This window comes from Myodes glareolus, chromosome 21, assembly GCF_982192425.1.
Source record: "Myodes glareolus chromosome 21, mMyoGla1.1, whole genome shotgun sequence".
In the NCBI taxonomy this organism is placed as follows: Eukaryota; Metazoa; Chordata; class Mammalia; order Rodentia; family Cricetidae; genus Myodes; species Myodes glareolus.
The window spans coordinates 20,999,205-21,017,454 of NC_142046.1; the positions used below are offsets into that span (position 1 = coordinate 20,999,205).

An 18,250-nucleotide genomic window follows, 5' to 3' on the forward strand; every position below is an offset into this window, starting at 1 on the left:
GGGCACAAAGAAGCAACCAGAAATCAGGGACCAGAATCCTGGACCTCCCTGAAGGCTAAACTAGGGCTCTAGACAAAGGACAGACCAGCGGGGACGGGGGGATGGCTATCCCTCTGCAGGTCACTCAGGCTTCCTCCTCCTCTCCAGGCAGGCAGGTTCCACACTACCATGGAAGGCAAAAAGGGTAGCTGGCACCTACCACACCAACAAGGTCTCCGCGGCCATATTCCCCTGCCAGGCGTTTTTTCCCATTATCCTTCCGGATCACAGAGCGCAGCCGGCCACTGAGAACGATGTATGTGCAGTCAGACTTGTCCCCTTGCCTGCAGAGACACAAAAGTGCTCAGTTCACCAGCCTAAGCTGCTCACAGAACCAACTTCACGACAGTCAACTGGACCCCAGGATGCAACAAATTAAAAGAACATAGACTTCTGGGTAATTTTTTGGTTTGTAAAGTACAGTTACTTTCCCAGGCAGGGGTGTCACATGCCTTTAACCCCTGCACTTAGGAGACAGAGGCCAATCTGGTCTACATCTGTACATTCTTAGCCAGCTAAGGCTACATAGTGAGATCCTGTCTCAAATAAGAAAGTAAATAAGTAAATAATTTTTAAAATGCAATTACTTTTTACTTTAAACTATTTGTGCTAACACATGTATTTACCACCACTTTAAACAATTTCAACTTTTTCTTGACTTAAATTTGAAGTGCCAATAAATATTGCTAGCTATAATCTAGGTCTTTCTATGACCTGAGCTAGGGTCAGTTAGCACAGCAGCACCTTACAAAGCCACTTCCAATGGCTCTTGGGTCTCTTGATAGGATGGTTTGGGATTATGTGTATGCACGTGGAAAGATGTTTGTTGAAAATGCTTTTGTGTCTGTGTATATGCACTGAACCCAGGATGACATCAAAGAATGTCACTATGGATGCCAGAGGTGGGGGAGTGGATAAGGAAACCTACTCTTTCCATTGTACAGCCTTCACAGGTGTGGAGCCTTGTCTATTAGCAATACCACTATACATCAATAGGTAGATCCAGTGATGGAGACAGACACTTGCAGGCCTCTGAACAGTGCACACCTTTGGACCCCTATATATACTATCTGTGGCTTCCTTTGTACACTACACATCTGTGAACCTCACCTGTATATGGCACGCCCAGCTTCTACTTCCATCCAGTCTAGAGCAAAGTCAATCTGCCGTACAAAGGACGACATCCTCTTCACAACTGTGTGTGCCACACCCAGGACGATATCTGGCCGTTTCCTCATGATCCTGTCATGCGATCTCAAGTCATTTCCGTTCCATCAGGTCTCCTCTCACCTCCCAATCTCCAAATCAATCCTGCTACACCTACTCCTCACACAGAGTCACGGCAACTGAGAGCAGGCACGGCAACTGAGAGCAGGCAGAACCTTTAACCCCGCCTATCTCACAAGGACTCTTGATGCTTACTTTGAGGGAAAAAGACACTAAGGGCTGAGACAGAATGATGCCTAGGCAGCCACCTGCTCTTAGCTGCACAGGGACAATGGATTTGAGGGAATAAGAGAAGGCCACCCATAGGACTGTCCACTCTATGGAAGTCCCCTGAACACAGGCTGCACATAAGTTCCAGGTTTTGGCAGCAAGGTTCCACCCACCACATACTCAAACCCATGAGTATAAGCAGCAGCAAATACAATGAGGTATCCCAATACTAGCAAAGTTGTTTCAAGGGACTTTGAACCTGAAAGACATGGAGTCTATCATGGTACCATGGTACAGAGTGCTTAGGTTCTGACCCAAGAACACTATCATCTCTCTGGTGACTGTATGTGGACACACTATGGAAGGTAGGGCAACAAGGTTATCATGGTAGCTCCAGGGCTGGGGTCAGCTCATGGGTGGGAGAGAAAGAACCAAGGCTGAGGGAATCCAGACCTTGGCCAACTAACAGGAGCTGGAGTTGCCAGTCTATAAGAAACAGAAAAATAGAGCATTGCCTCAGGCACTAGATAATGGAAGTCCCTTCACCATCTCAGGGTAGTAAGACAAATACTAGATGATGATAGCTTCAGAGAAGTTGGCTAGATGTAATTTTATCCCCAAGACTGGATTAAAGTCCCTAGGACATTTGCTGGACCATGTCTACAGAGTGAGAAATACCTGTATCAGGGGTTTTTACGCATATACAACCACATATATCCAACAAGGACATTCAAAGGCATGCTCAGACAGAAAATATAGGCCACATAGAGATACACATGGATAAAGATATGCAACACATGCACACATAGACAAAAATATGTAAACAAGGTCATATAAATACAAACACATTAACAGGTCACAGAAACAGATATATATAAACAGAATATATATAAATATATATATATATATAAACAAAGATATCTATATGTGCACAAATATACATACACACAAATGTGGACATAGACAAGGATATGCAAACACACATACACACAAACACTCACAGAGAAATTTAAGGACATATAGACACATGTAGAGGAACACAGACTTGCATACACAGACAGTACCATATAGATATACCCAAATATGCGGACAAGGACATGTAGTGACACACACACACACATAGACATCCTATGTAGACCTGTAGGATAATAGGCAGACACACATGCACGGGCAAGGCTATGTCAAGGCCAAAAGGGCAAAGAGAAAGAGAACAAGAATGGGGTCCTGACAACCATATGAGGCTATTCCTGTTCACCCTTCTGACTATCCTTGAGCTTTGCCCTGGTACAGACAGACAGGGACAGGGACAGCAGATGGACAGCATGTTCTATATCTGAGTAGATCTGTGCACCTCAACTTCATCCTAGGGCCCCTTGCTACTAGAGGGACCTAGGCATAGATCTACCTGTCTGGGTATGCCTCCCATCTGTAAAAAGTCCCCCTCCCAGTACATTGAAAACATCAGGGGACACAGCATTAGGGTACCAGGCCAGAGGCATTCTGGGAAGCCCTAGAAGAGGGAGGCTATACAGGGAGGAGGCCTTCCCTTTCCTTGTCCCTACCACTGATTTGGAAGCACCTTGGTTAAAACCTTTTTTTCTTAATATCTATTTTTTTTAGGGTTTTGCCTACTTGTGTGTCTGTGTGAGGGTGCCAGATCCCCTGGAACTGGAGTTACAGACAGTTGTGAACTGCCATGTGGGTGTTGGGAATTGAACCTGGGTCCTTTGGAAGAGTCGCCAGTGCTTTTAGCTGATGAGCCATCTATCTCTCCAGCCCTAAACATGGTTTCTAAGCTGCTGCACCTTCCACTACCTTCTGGTCCCTGACCTCCATTCTCTGTCTGAGCATCCATCTAACTTTTAAGCAGGAGACCTACAAGGTCATAGTAGGCATCAGGCATGGATGAAGAAGAGGCCTTCTAGCACTGTGGATAGAAAGATGGGTGCTGGCTAGCTCGGATAAATGTGAGGGTAGGCAGCTCAGAACTGTGGACCCTGATGGTCCAAACCCCTGGAGCAAGGAACAAATTAAGATAGTTTTTAATCCTGTGCTCTGGAACTCACAGGGACAAGTAGGAAGGCCAGCAGAGGATGCAGCCTGCAGCCCCTCAAACAAGCTGAGGACATCACGGGGGCTGAAGGACATAATTGGTGATAGGTAGGTAATTTTTTAGTCCCACAGATACAAAACAACCTATACTACCTTAAGGAAGGAGAGTGAGCAGGACACTCCATGATCAACATCCTGCCCTTCCACCCAGACCCATCTACTGTGAACAGGCAGATGGACAATGAGTCAGACCCTAATTCCAATGTGTGTGGCCACAGAATGTAAACAAAGAGATGTGACTGGGCCACAGCCACACACCAATAGAGAAAGCAGCATACGTCAGATATCACAAGTCAGGTGGAGGTTCTCTGACCGAATGACTGAGCCTGTGTATGGGTCACCTAGCTAGAAAGCCAGGGAAGTGCAGCAGCAGGTCCTACCCTGAGAGCCCTCGGGGACAGAGGACCCAGGAGACAGGTGAGAAGGGCAGAGAAGGGCACAGAAAGTGCCTCCGCATTTCAGAGTGGATCAGAGAAGGGAGCAAGGTGACTCACTCATAGAAGTGGGCCTTAGAGATGGACAAAAAGCTGCAGTCTCTGTTGGCTTTGATGGTAAACATTAGGGGCTCTCCAGTGAGCACGGCCAGCTGCCCCACCATTTCCCCAGGATGTGTGAGAAACAGGCACGTGTCCTCCAAGCTGTCGATCTTCTGTTGGTACACATGCAGCAGCCCCGAGACCACAAACAAAATATTGACATCCTGACAAAAACAGAGAAGCCTGGCTTCAGGAAGATATAAATGATAGTGGCCTAGTAGGCCCCATGGGCCCAGAACCTAGGGATGACCACTGAGCCCCACAGAATCACACATGGTACAAGCAGGGGCTTCTTTGCCTATTCTAGGGTATATGTAACCTAGTCTTGGGAACATGTTTCTACTGAAAACATTATAGCAGCCCTATAACTTTATTATTTAGTTGAATGGTGTCTATGACTTATTTATCAATTATAGGAAATTTAGTTTTTCAAATCTCAAACACACATCCCTTCCCTCCTTACACACCCTTCTACTGCTCTACATAAATGTCAGCCAATTTCCTAGAGAAGCGAAGGTGCAACTCCACGTTTTGAAGCCTGTCTATAGAACTACACCTCTGCCACCCTTTAAAGTCACATATTTTAATTCAACATCCACAAAAACATGCAGGTCCAAATTCCAGCTTCTTTATATCTATTATGGGACTCTGCAAATCTTCTCACCCCAAGTCTTTAGATTCCACAAAAGTAGCCAGGGTAGCAGGAACAACCATGGAGAAGCCTGGCGTCGAGGCCCCAAGCTGCCCAGAGACTAAGACAGAGCCCAGAGGTGAGAAGTCTGGTATCGGGACAACTTCACCCATGCTCCACCCAGCATTGAGCTGCAGGCCAGGCAGCCGGATGACCAGTTCTTTAGGATTGAGGTCCTTCACTCACCTGGTCTCCCTGTTTTGACACTATGGTGCCTGCAGGAACATGAAGAAATGTCACCCGGCCATCCAACAGGGATGGGTCCTAAAACACAGAACAGATTTCAAGAAGGAACATGAAGAGGTACTTAAGAGAAGACACAAAAGATGGGACCTGAGAGGATAGAGCAGAGGCATCATGGATATGGCTGTATCAAGTGTTTATATCTAAGGACTGTCTACTAACTCAGACAAGGCAGTATTCTTCATAAAAGATCAGTGGAATACAGCAGAAAATGCAGGGATGCAGACCAGTATGCACGTGACTTACACAGGAGAAGGAATTTAGTTTCAGTAAGAAAAGGCAGTTCATTTCATAAAGGTCACTGGCAAAAAGAGAAGACACCAAACTGTCCACACTCATTACAAAAACTAGCCAACTGCCAAGTGCAGCAGTATGCACCTAGATCCCCAAACACTCAGGAGATCAAAGCAGAAGAATTACGTCGTCTTAGAAATCAGGCCCAAGGGCTGGAGAGTTGGCTCAGTGGTTAAGAGCACTGGCTACTGGCTGTTCTGCCAGAGGTCCTAAGTTCAATTCCCAGCAACCGTATGGTAGCTCACAACCATCTGTAATGAGATCTAGTGCCCTCTTCTGGGCTGCCTGTCTACCAGCCTGGTCTACAAGAGCGAGTTCCAGGACAGGCATCAAAGCTACAGAGAAACCTTGTCTCGAAAAAAACAGAAAAAAGGAAAGAAAGGAAGAAAGAAAGAAAGGAAGGAAGGAAGGAAGGAAGGAAGGAAGGAAGGAAGGAAGAAAGAAAGGAAGAAAGAGGAAAGGAAAGGAAAGCGAAAGAGAGAGAGAGAGAGAAAGAAAGAAGGAAGGAAAGAAAGAAAGAAAGAAAGGGAAAAAAAGATTTTCAGGTCCAGCATGAGAGCTCTCACTCCTTTCTTCTTTCCTTCTTGAGTCATGGGCTCATCTTAGATAAATCTAATGAGGGTACCGTCTCCTATTCCATCTGCAAAATTTGGCTTTCCTACAAGCCACACATGGTCAGGAACAGGCTGGAATTCAACATGACTGGGGAATGGCGAAGCAGCCAGGAGCCTGCAGAGATTGAGTCTGTATATCTGTGGACATGACACCTGCAAAGGCCTGAAAAAAAATCCAAGTGCTTAGATCCACAGCTCTTGGTAACAATAAAACAAAAATAATAACAAAGGTCACTGGCCACCATTAGGAAATAGCAGTAAGGGGCTGGAGAGATGTCTCAGCAGTTAAGAGCATTTGTTGCTCTTGCAGAGGATCCAGGGTTGTTTCTAAGCACCTACATGGTGTTTAAATCATGAGAAGCCATCTCCAAACCTTCGCTAAACTCGAGGGGAGAAAAGTTAGCTGAGAGAAAAGAAAAGAAGTTGTGAGGAAAAAGTCAGAAAGGGAAGGGAACCAAAGAAAAAAGCTATGGGAACACAGATAGCCCAGCAGAGACCTCTCAGTCACTTACGGAGTTACTGGGCTAACTAGAAAGTCAGACACTAGCCAAACAGTCTTGTCTACTGCAGAAAGAAGAGCGTCATCTTAGGGATCCCATAATGTCAATAGTGAATGCTCCAATGCCACACAGAACCATAGATGGCCTGAGCAATAGCCAGAAGGGTTCCAATGGAATGACCTCTTACAGAGAGCACTACTGAACAAAAAGGAAACTCTAAGACATTTAGCAATACCTAAAAATATCTTTGTGAGTGTGTGTATGTGTGTGATAAATGTGTGTGTTTTCACAGGTGCCCATATGTGTGTATGCAAAGGTCAGAAGTTGGCATCAGGTGTCTTTCTCTACAATTCTCCACATTTAGAAAAAGTTCATTGCATTTATGTATGTATTTGTGGGGAAGGTATCAACACACATGTGCCACACTGTACATGTGGAGGTCAGAGGACAACCTGCAGGAGATGGTTCTCTCTCCTTCCATTATGTGGGTGCCAGGGACCAAACTCAGGTCATCAGGCTTGGTGGCAAGTGCCTTTACCCATGAACCACCTTGACATCCCAATTTTTGTTTGCATTTAAAATTTATTTGGGGCTGGAGAGATAGCTCAGTGGTTAAGAGCACTGGCTGCTCTTCCAGAGGACCTGGGTTCAATTCCCAGTATGCATACGGCAGCTCACAACCATTTGTAACTACAGGTCCAAAAATTTCCAATTTCTACATAAAAACATGTACACAGGCAAAACACCAATGAACATAAATAATTTTTTTGAAAGAAGGTTTCTCTGTAGCTTTGGAGCCTATCCTGGAACTAGTTCTTGTAGTCCAGGCTGACCTCAAACTCAGAGATCCAACTACCTCCGCCTCCCGAGTGCTGGGATTAAAGGTGTGCGCCACCACTGCCCGGATAAATAAAAAAAAATTAAGTATTTATTTTTATTTTATGTGTATGGATGTTCTATCTGCATGTAAGTGTACCAGGTGCATGCAGAGCCAACAGAGTTTAGAAGAGGGTGTCAGATACCCTAGAACTGGAGTTACAGAGTTGTGAACCAACATCTGAGTGCTGGGAACTGAACCCTAAACCTCTGTAAGAGAAGCAAATGCTCTTAATTGCTTTAAGACATTGCTCTAATCCCTCCACCTTATTTTTTGCAACTGGGTCTCTAACTAAACAGGGAGTTCCCTATTTCAGCTGGGCATACTATTCAGCAAGACCCCAAAACTTGCCTATTTCTGTCTATGCCAACACTGCCCTAGGCCTGAGGTCACACACAAAAAGCTACCTACACACTATGATAGCCACTCCCCCTATGAGTGCTGGGGATATGTCCTCATGCTTGGACAGCAAGCAAGCACTTTGCCCACTGATTCATCTTCCAAGCCTCAAATTAGAAACATCTCAACAATGACAGCAGATTTCTCTAAGTAAAAATCATAGAATCGTATAAAATAAACAAACTTAGGCCCCCAACTTGGGTGACATTCAAGTGCAGGCCATATTAGTCAGAAGAACAGGTATGCAACAGTTCAGTTGGAGACTTACTGATAAATTATAGGCCACACTAGCTGCCAGAACTCCAGACAGGCCACCCACAGACCTCCCCCACTCCCTCCATGCCCCTGCAACATGATTCCCAATCCCCTCTCCCCTCCTCATCACCACATCCCAGCCCTCAACTTACGTGGAGACTTTCTGCTCAACCACAGACCACACTGGCCACCAGAACTCCAGGTACGTCACCCACCCGTGGACCTCCTCTACTCTCTTGGTGTCCCTCCACTAACCCAAGCCTTCCTCCTGCCTGTGACCTCCCCAAGTTGGGTGGAAACCTCCTGCCCAACCACAGGCCACACAGGCCAGAAGACCAGAGCGGAAACAGAAACCAAGGAACAAAACATCCATCAAAAGAAGACAAACTCAGAGCTGGGCAGCACCTAGATCTATAATCACCTCAAACCCAGAAGCCTAGACACAAGTTTAAGAATAAATAACAAGCCGGGTGGGGTGGTGCACACCTTTAATCCCAGCACTCGGGAGGCAGAGGCAGGCGGATCTCTGTGAGTTCGAGGCCAGCCTGGTCTACAAGAGCTAGTTCCAGGACAGGCTCCAAAGCTACAGAGAAACCCTGTCTCGAAAAACCAAAAACAAAAAAGAACAAATAACAACAACCAGGATCACCATCAGGGTCTAACTATCCTACTACAGCGAGCCCTGGATATTCCAAGACAAAAGAAGCACAAGAAAAAACCTTAAAACCAACTTTATGAAGATGATAGAGGTCCTTAAAGAAGAAGTGAAAAAATCCCTTAAAGAAATCAAGGAAGAGACAAACAAAAATTGGAGGAAATGAATAAATGCCTTAAAAGAAAGTCAAGAAAACAAACAAACAGTTGAAGGGAATAAAGATGTTTAAGACCAGAAAATGGAAATAGAAGCAATAATGAAAGGTCAAACTAAGGGAATTCTGGAAATGGAAAAATCTAGGTAAATGAACAGGAACTACAAAAGATTGACGAGATCTCAGGTGTTGAAGATATGATAAAAAATTGATGCATCAGTCAAAAAAATGTTAAATCTAAAAAATTCCTGACACTAAACATACTACAAATCTGGGACACTATGAAAATGCCAAACCTAAGAATCATAAGGTGAAGAGAAGAATCCCAGCTCAAAGGCCCAGAAAATATTTTCAACAGTATCACAGAAGAAAAATTCCATAATCTAAAGAAGGAGACACCTATAAAGGTACAAGAACCTTACAGAATGCCAAATAGGTTGAACCAGAAAAGAAAGCCCTCTCATCACACAATAATCAAAGCACTAAACATACAGAAGAAAGAAAGAATATTAAAAGCTGTAAGAGAAAAAGAGTAAGCAACATGTAAAGGCAGACCTATTGGAATTACACCCAACTTCCCAATAGAGACTCTAAAAGCAGAAGAGCCTGGACAGATGTCCTGCAGACCGGAAGAGACCACAGGTGCCAGCCAGCCACTATACTCAGCAAAACTTTCAATTATCATAAAGGAGAAAACAAGATATTCCATGACAAAGTCTAATTCAAACATATCTATCTACAAATCCAGCTCTACCGAAGGTACTAGACAGAAAACTGCAATCCTAGGAGGTTAATTACACAGGTGAAAACACAGGAAATAAGTAATCTTACACCAGCAAAACCAAAAGGGAAGCACACACACACACACCCCACCACCACCACCACCACCAAAAACAACAACAAAATAACAGGAACTAACAATCATTGGTCACTGATGGACTTAATTTCCCAACAAAAAGACAGAGACTAACAGAATGGATGTGAAAACAGGATCCATCCTTCTGTTGTATACAAGAAACACACCTCAACATCAAAGATAGATATTACCTCAGAGTAAAGGGTTAAAAAATGATTTTTCCAAGTAAAAAAACCTAAGAAGCAAGCATACACAAACAGACACACATGTGCACATGTGAGGTCAGAAGACAACTTTATGGAGTAGGATTTCTCCTTCCACCTTTACATGGTGTCTTTTTTTTTTCTTTTGAGACAGGGTTTCTCTACGTTTAGACCCTGGCTGACCTTGAACTCACTCTGTGCCTGCCTCTGCCTCTGCCTCCTGAGTGCTGGGACTAAAGGTGAGTGGCACTATTTGACAGGGCCTAGGAGGGGTGGCTTTGTTGAAGTGTGTCACAGGAGATGGGGAAATAGAGGGGTAGGCTTTGGGGTCTCAAATGGTTAAGCCAGGCCCATGGTCTCTGTCTTCCTGTTGCCTACCCATCCAGATGTAGAACTGTCCCCTACCTGTCCAGCACCGTGTCTGTCTGCGTGCTGCCTTGCTTTCTGCTATGACAATAATGGACTCTGAATGTAAGCAAGCCCCAGTTAAATACTTTCTTTTATAAATGTTGCCATGTTCATGACACCTCTTCACAGCAACAGAACACTGACTAAGACACACGTATATACATATATGTTCATGCACTGAAAAAATATGAGGGATACACTGGGCGTGGTGGCACATGCCTACACGCTCTAGCACTCAGGAAGCTGAGGCGGGGCCTAGATTTAAAAATAACAACACCAGGTGGTGGTGGCACACACCTTTAATCCTAGTGCTCAGGAGGCAGAGGCAGGCAGATCTCTGAGTTTGAGGCCAACATGGTCTACAAAGAGTTCCAGGGCAACACAGAGAAAGCCTGTCTCGAAAAACAAACAAAAAACCCCAAACGAAACAAAATAAACAACAACAAACAAACAAAATCCACACACCAAAAAAAAAAAAAAAAAAAACAAAGAGGGAAAATTACTAAAAATATGTGAGAATGACGCTCTGAGTGCCCAGGTGATTCTAAACGCCCCCACACACCTGCAGATGGGGAGCCCCACTACCAGAAGGCCTGGATTAAAAAGAGGACCACCGTGCAGGAAGCATTAGAGGGATGTGCCGCCCAGAGCATGGGAAATGAAGAAGCAGTACTGTGGGATCAGAAGTTGTCATGTCCCCTCTCTGAGCCCACACACTTACATCTAACTTCATCAGCATAAGGAGGTCCTTCATGGCGGCTTTGAAGATGGAGTCTGCTTTCCCTCTGGCCCCAGCCTCATTCCAGGATTTTTCTGAGTAGTGGAAGATGGTGGAGGGGAGCTCTGCAACAACCACGCTTTTCTTGGACTTGGAAAGGACAAAGACACAAGCCGTCAGAAGAGGTGCCATGAGCAAAGGATGCAAGCGCATCTCCAGGACCCACTACTGACACTGGTGTTGTCAGACACGGACCACATCCCAAAGCACTAACAAGCAGGGGAGTGGACAATAGGGAGAGGCAGGGATATACCTTGCTGGCCACAGAGTTCCCAAGTTGCTCATCTGAGTGTGGCCAAACCCTGGCACGGTTGTATGCCATCCCAAGGTCTGAGGTGGCCCCCTCGTGGCTTTCTAAAAACAGAAAGAAGATTCAGCTTACTGCCCTCCTGTTAGCCCATATGCACAGGCACAGGCACACAAAGGGCAGGCTGACTGAACATCTAAGAGCATAAACTTGGAAGGTAAGCACTGCTGGTACTTCCATTACGGCATCATTAGTCCATTCTGTATGCTATAGCAGGACATCTGAAGGGGGTACTATAGAAAGTCAAGATGTTCATTTAGTTTCAGAGGTTGGAGGTCCAGGACTGTCTGGCTCCTTATGGTCAGTTTCTAGTAAGGACACTCTTGTTCCATCACAATAAGTCAAAACAGCAGAAAGAGAAACAGTTACATGTGGAAAAAACTAACCAAATGTAGTGGCCTTGCTTTACTTTTATTTTTTTGTTTTTTTTGTTTTTTGAGACAGGGTTTCTCTGTGCTACCTTGACTGTTTTGGATCTTGCTCTGTAGACCAGGCTGGCCTCAAACTCACAGAGATCCACCTTTCTCTGCCTCCCGAGTGCAGGGATTAAAGGCATGCACTACCACTGCCCGGCTTGTGTCCTTACTTTTTAAAAATGTTTTATTATATTTTTATTTATTTGTTTGTTTGTTTATTTATTTATTTATTTTGTGTTACATGTTATTTGTGTATATAAGTTTTTTTAAATTAATTTAAAAAGAAACAGCCAAGCCAGGTGGTGGTAGCGCACACCTTTAATCCCAGTACTCGGGAGGCAGAGGCAGGCGGATCTCTGTGAGTTCGAGGCCAGCCTGGTCTACAAGAGCTAGTTCCAGGACAGGCTCCAAAGCTACAGAGAAACCCTATCTTGAAAAAACCCAAAGAATAAAAACGAAATAAAAATAAAAAGAAACAGCCTTAGGACTGGCAAGATAACTCAGTCAATAAAGTACCGGCCACACAAACACAGAAACTGATTTATATCCCCAGTACCCACATTAAAAGTCAGGCATGAAGTTGGAGGGATGACTCAGTGGTTAGCATCCACACAGCAGCCCACAACCACCAGTAACTCCAACTCCAGGGAAACCTGCACCTGCTTCTGGCCTCTGTGCCATGCAGGTCACTTACATTCATGCAGTCAAAATAATCACACACCTAAAATAAAAATAATCAGGAACTGGAGAGATGGCTCCACAGTTAAGAATACTTGCTGCTCTCGCAGAGAACATGGGTTTGATTCCCAGTACTCACATAGTGTCTCACAACTGGCTGTAATTCCAGTTCTAGGGTACCCAACACCTTCTTCTGACCTCTTCAGGTACCAGGCACACATGTGTTGTGCATATATACATACAGGCAAAACACTCATACAAATAAAATTTTAAAAAGTATGAAAATTACAAATAATAAATATTTTTAAAGAAATAAAAAGGGGCACACATTGGTGGCGTAGGCTTTTAATCCCAGCACTTGACAGGCGGATCTCAGCGAGTTTGAGGCCAGCCTGGTCTATGAACTGAGTTCTAGAAATTGTAGCCAGGGCTACACAAAGAAACTTTGTCTCAAAAGTAAATAAATAGATGATAGATAGATAGGTGGATAGATAGATAGATAGATGGATGGATAGATAGATAGAGACAGATAGACAGAAAGAAAAATTAGTTGGGAAATGGAAACAGAAAGATCCTTATTGCTCACTCATTAGCCAGATTGGTTGGTCTAGCCTACTGGGCAAACCCTAGGTCCCAGTGAGGAACTCTCTCTCAAAGAAAGCTATGGCTCCTGAGGAATGATATTAGTGATTGTCCTCTGGTCTTCACAAGTGTACACACACACACACACACACACACACACATAGATACACACAGATACACATACAGATACACACACACGAGAGATACATACGTTCATAGATACATACATACGTTCATACGTTCATACATACATACATACATACATACATACATACATACATAGAGAATGTACAAGCTCAAGCAGGCTTAAATCTGAAGCCAGACTGTAGCAGTGAGGGTCCACTATGTTTTCTCTGATGAAGGAAACTGGCTTTCTGAGTGACAGGGGAAGCACCGGAAAGAAAATTTCAGGTCAGAATTACTGATTTAAAGCAGTTCTAGAAGCATGAAAAACGGTTCCGTATTAAGAGCAAGTACCATCCTGGTCTTGCAGACAACCTAAGTTTGGTTCCTAGAATCCACACTAGGTGGCTCACAATCCCCGGTAACTCAAGGTCTATGGGGATTCAGTCCTCTGACCTCCACAAATACCAGCACTCACATGCACATACCTACACAAATAATTTTTTTTTAATGAAAATCAATCTTTAAACTGGCTCTAAGTGATCACTGAGGCTGGCATCAAACTCTGCGGAAACTGTCAGTAATGTGGATGCTCAACTTTAGACAAGAGCCATCGGAAAGTAGCGCAGGGATGGGAGCCCACGGCCAGATGTTTCAAACCTGCACCACGAGAAGGCACATTCTACCCAGAGCAGTCAGCCACAGGATGCTGACAGAACCAGAGAAAAGTGCAAAGAGCTCAAAGAGAAGCTCTTGACACACACTACATACCATAAGAGAGCATATGCCCGTCATCCATGCAGAAGGCTCACACTTGAAACCTAAGCGTTCAGGAGGTAGAGGTTGGGTATTATGAATTCAAACCTGAGCAATACAGCAAGACTCTGCTGAGGTAGGGAAAAAGAGAGGGCTATGCCCTTAATATAATCTTTCATATGCTAAAGGAACATAGCTATAAACAGAGGCTTGGGAGCTGGATAAATGGGTAAAGTGCTTGCTATGCAAATGTTACACCCTGAGTTCAGATCCTAGTACCCATCTAAAAGCCACTGTGATGGCATATTAGGAATAATCCCAGTGCTGGGAGGCAGAGGCAGGCAGATTCCTGGAAACCACTGGCTAGCTCTGGTTACAGAGTGAGATCCCAGCCACATCTCAAAAAACAAACAAACAAACAAACAAACAACAACAAATAACAAATAAAAACTAATACTTTAGGAATGAAAAACTCACATAGACTCAGAAATATAATACCTAATAAAGACAGCATTTTTAAAAAGCCAGAGAATGGGGGCTGGAGAGATGGCTGAACAGTTAGGAGTACTGACTCCCTAAACTAGGAAGTACTAGGAGTACTGTTCTTCCAAAGGACCTGGGTTTAGTTCCCAGCACTCACACGGCAGCTCACAACTGTTCGTAACTCGAATTCCAGGGGACCCAACACACTTACACAGACACACATGCAGGCAAAACATCAATGCACATAAAATAAAAACAAACAAATAAATAAGTAAAAGTCAGAGATTGTTTCATGAATGATATTAGGTACACTATCATACAGAATACAACATGCTAAGTTTCACTGGTTTACACTATAAAAATGAAAAACAGATGAAACTAACAAAATAATCTAGAATATATGTATGATCCAAGAATAAGCAAAGAATAAAACATATAAAGCTAATTACAGCTGGGTGGTGGGGGCTCACACGTTTAATCCCAGCATTCAGGTGGCAGAAGCAAGTGGATCACTATGAGTTTAAGGCCAGTCTGATCTCCAAAGCAAGTTCCAGAGCAGCCAGAACTGTTATACAGAGAAACTTTGTCTCATGGGCGGGGGGGGGGGGGGGGGGGGGGAGCGGGGCGGGGACTAACTACAAAGGTACCCAATATTCACCCTGCCTTCCTTCCTTGGTTTCTTTACTTCCTCCTATCTTCCTTTCTGCCTGCCTTTCTTTCAAGACAGAATCTCACTATATAGCCCTGACTTTGAACTCATCATGTAGACCACTCTGGCTTGAATTCACAAAGATCTCCTGCCTCAGCCTCCCAGCTCTGGGGTTATGAAATTGAGCCACTGAGCACAGTCAATTGCTTTCAGTAGAAGCACATTGTCCTGAAGACAAGAAGGCCCCTGCTGCAGTGAATTTTCTGACAGAAGGAGACAGGAGAAAGTATTTGTTAACAGTTAAGATTAAAGAAGCGGTCAGGCAGTGGTGGCACATACCTTTAATCCCAGCACTTGGGAGGTAAAGGCAGGCAACTCTCAGTGAGTTTGAGGTCAGCCTGGTCTACAGAGTGAGTTTCAGGACAGTCAGACCTGTTACACAGAGAAACCCTGTCTTGAAAAAAAAAAAAGCAAAAAAAAAAAAAAGATTAAAGAAGCTGGGGAAATGGCTCAGAGGTCAAGAGCACTGGCTGTTCTTCCAGAGGTCCTGAGTTCAATTTCCAGCAACTCCATGGTGGTACACGACCACCTATAATGAATCTGGCACCCTCTTCTGGAGTGCAGGCAGAGCAATGTATATATAATAAATCTTTGAAAAAATAAGATTAAAGAGGCTGAGGCAAGAAGATTGTGAGTTTGAGGCCAGCATGTAAGTATGTAGTAAGACCTCGTCTCAAAAAAAATTTGTTAAAAAAAAAGAGGTGAGACCTCCACTAGAGCACATAAACAAGGGGGAAAAGTTCCAGAAGCCATGGAGAATACAGTGGCCATCAACCAGGCATGAAAAGATGAAGTCTGACAGCTTTTAAATGAAACAGAAAGCCAACAAGCTACACGGTAGATATGTATGCAAGGCACAAGCCAGACAGTACTTGGTACCATCTCAAGTTTCAGGTCGTCCCCTGGAATGTGCCACACCCTCAGATGTCCACTGCACAGTGACTCTCAATACTGATGATGATTATGGCCTAACACAATTCCTGTGAAAATGTTAGCAAATATTGAGCCTTGTTCCTAAAGGGGGTGTGTGTCTGTCTGACATATAGCTTATCATCCTAACTGCTAAAAATAAATAAATAAGGGAGCTGGAGAGATGGCTCAGTGGTTAAGAGTACTGACTGCTCTTTCAGAGGTTCAATTCCCAGCAATCATCTGTTAGTGGCTCACAACTATCTATAAAGGGATCTGATGCCCTCTTCTGGCATGCAAGTGTTAAAAGTAAATAATTATCATTAAAAAAAAATTCTTGCCAGGTGGTGGTGGCGCAGAGGCAGGCAGATCTCTGTGAGTTCGAGGCCAACAGGCACCAAAGCTACACAGAGAAACCCTGTCTCAATCAATCAATCAATAAATAAATGGAGACAGAGAGGAAGGGAGGCAGTGAAGTCATTAGGCGGCAAACAAGAGGAGGCTGAGGGTACATGGAGTATGTCAATTTATGACGGGATCCCCAGCAGAGGTAAGATGGGGCCCCCAGGATGGCAGATGGTGTAGGTGGGTCCAGGGCTCAGCAGAGGAGGCATCATGCATAGGTCTGGTAGCAGGCAGTGAGCAGAATTCACCACACACAGCAAGATACCACCAAAGACTCAGTCCCAGGAAGAGAGTGCTCAGACCACAGGCTCTTGTCCAACCATACATGATACCAAGTTCAGAGTGTCTAGGTCAGGACAAGATAATACTGGGGGGAGGGGAGAGCTTGACTCATCTTCCAGACATACAGAACCTGTCATTAGAATGAGCTGTAACAATAGGGGACTTTTACCTTGAGAGGCTGAAAGATTAAAGCCTCTTCCTTGGGACTGCCTGAGCTCATCTAAGATCTCCCCATGGATGGAAGGCAGAGGGACGGAGCAGCTCCTCTTCAGCAGAGGTGCACAGACTGCCAGGCGGCCACTCTCATGATCTGGTGGAGACAGGAATGAGCTACTCCAGTTCCATATGGTCTAGTGTCTGCTTTAGTTACTACCACAGATGGCTCAAAGAAAGGGTCCTCCAAAACAGCACATGACCAAGGCCTTCCCAAGTACCCTGTGAACTTGCAGATAACTTACCCAAGCAGGGCCTTTAGGAAATCTCACTGGTAGCACTTGCCAGCAGAGTAATGCAAGAATGTGAGACTCAGGTTGGTCCTGCTCGCTTCCCTCCAACCCTGCATCTCTCTTGGCCATCCTTCTCCATGGGCCTCCTGAACTGACTACCCCTGCTGCCACCAATTACTTTGAAGATAAACCCTAAACCAGAGAATCTGCCAGTTGCCCCTTTTCCACGGCCTTCTTCTTCTGAGATGACCATTAGCACACCTAGGGCACAACGGGGCTTGAATGTTCTGCTTCAACTTCAAAGGACCCTGACCTTGCCCACCACACAGGACACTTTCTGCTACCTGCAGACTCTGATTCCAAAGAGGTTCATAAAACTCAACCCTGCTGGGTGGTGATAGTGTTGCACTCCTTTAATCCCAGCACTTAGGAGGCAGAGGGAAGTGGATCTCAGTGAGTTTAAGGCCAGCCTGGTCTACAGAGAGAGTTCCAGGACAGCCACTACTATTACACAGAGAAACCCTGTCTCAAAAAAATAAAAAAAACAAAAACAACAAACAAACAAACAAACAAAAACCCTCCTCAACCAACCCCAATCTCTGTGAAGATGCAACACTGGACAGCTTCTCTGAACCAAACACCTTCAAGAGGACAGGCCTCAAGGTTCCATCACTCAGGCTGACCAAAACTTCAGAGAGAAAAGCACTACTCAAGAAAAAGATTTAAATGACACCTATTTTTAAGTACATTTCTGGGGAAAACCAGATCAAAACCAGGGATGTGTTTCAAGGTCATTAAGGTCCAAAGCCTCACCCCAGGTAGAAACATATGGGCAGCTTCAGTCTACCTGGCACCAACGGCCATTTCACTTAGTGTCTTGCTCTTTTTTTAGTCCCTACAAATCCTTCACAGTTATGATAAACTATTAAGACGCTGAAGGTCTATCTACTTTCAAAGCAGGATTGTGGAAATAATGCAACGTAGACAATAGATGTTGCTCAAGCATTCCTGGGCAGCGTATTCCCCAACCTAATTTGTTCTTGAGACTGAAAGCAGTTCTCAGGTTCAGGTCTGAAGACAAAGTTGAGAACTTGCTCCCCTGC

General features: G+C 44.6%; 1 protein-coding gene across 4 annotated transcripts in view; it reads right to left on the reverse strand.

Moving 5' to 3' along the window:
* Nucleotides 1–18,250, reverse strand: part of Pnpla7 (patatin like domain 7, lysophospholipase) — a 73,394-nt gene that overhangs the window by 37,981 nt on the left and 17,163 nt on the right. For 3 of the 4 annotated variants that reach the window (XM_048425869.3, XM_085681228.2, XM_085681227.2), the window contains exons 12-18: nucleotides 16,871–17,011; nucleotides 11,305–11,405; nucleotides 10,995–11,141; nucleotides 5,002–5,079; nucleotides 4,083–4,288; nucleotides 1,150–1,281; nucleotides 200–323 (exon numbers count right to left, since the gene is read on the reverse strand). In XM_048425869.3, coding sequence (XP_048281826.1) covers nucleotides 200–323; nucleotides 1,150–1,281; nucleotides 4,083–4,288; nucleotides 5,002–5,079; nucleotides 10,995–11,141; nucleotides 11,305–11,405; nucleotides 16,871–17,011 — 929 coding nt within the window. The remainder of the gene's footprint in view (nucleotides 1–199; nucleotides 324–1,149; nucleotides 1,282–4,082; nucleotides 4,289–5,001; nucleotides 5,080–10,994; nucleotides 11,142–11,304; nucleotides 11,406–16,870; nucleotides 17,012–18,250) is intronic. The other variant, XM_048425870.3, reaches the window with a different exon arrangement.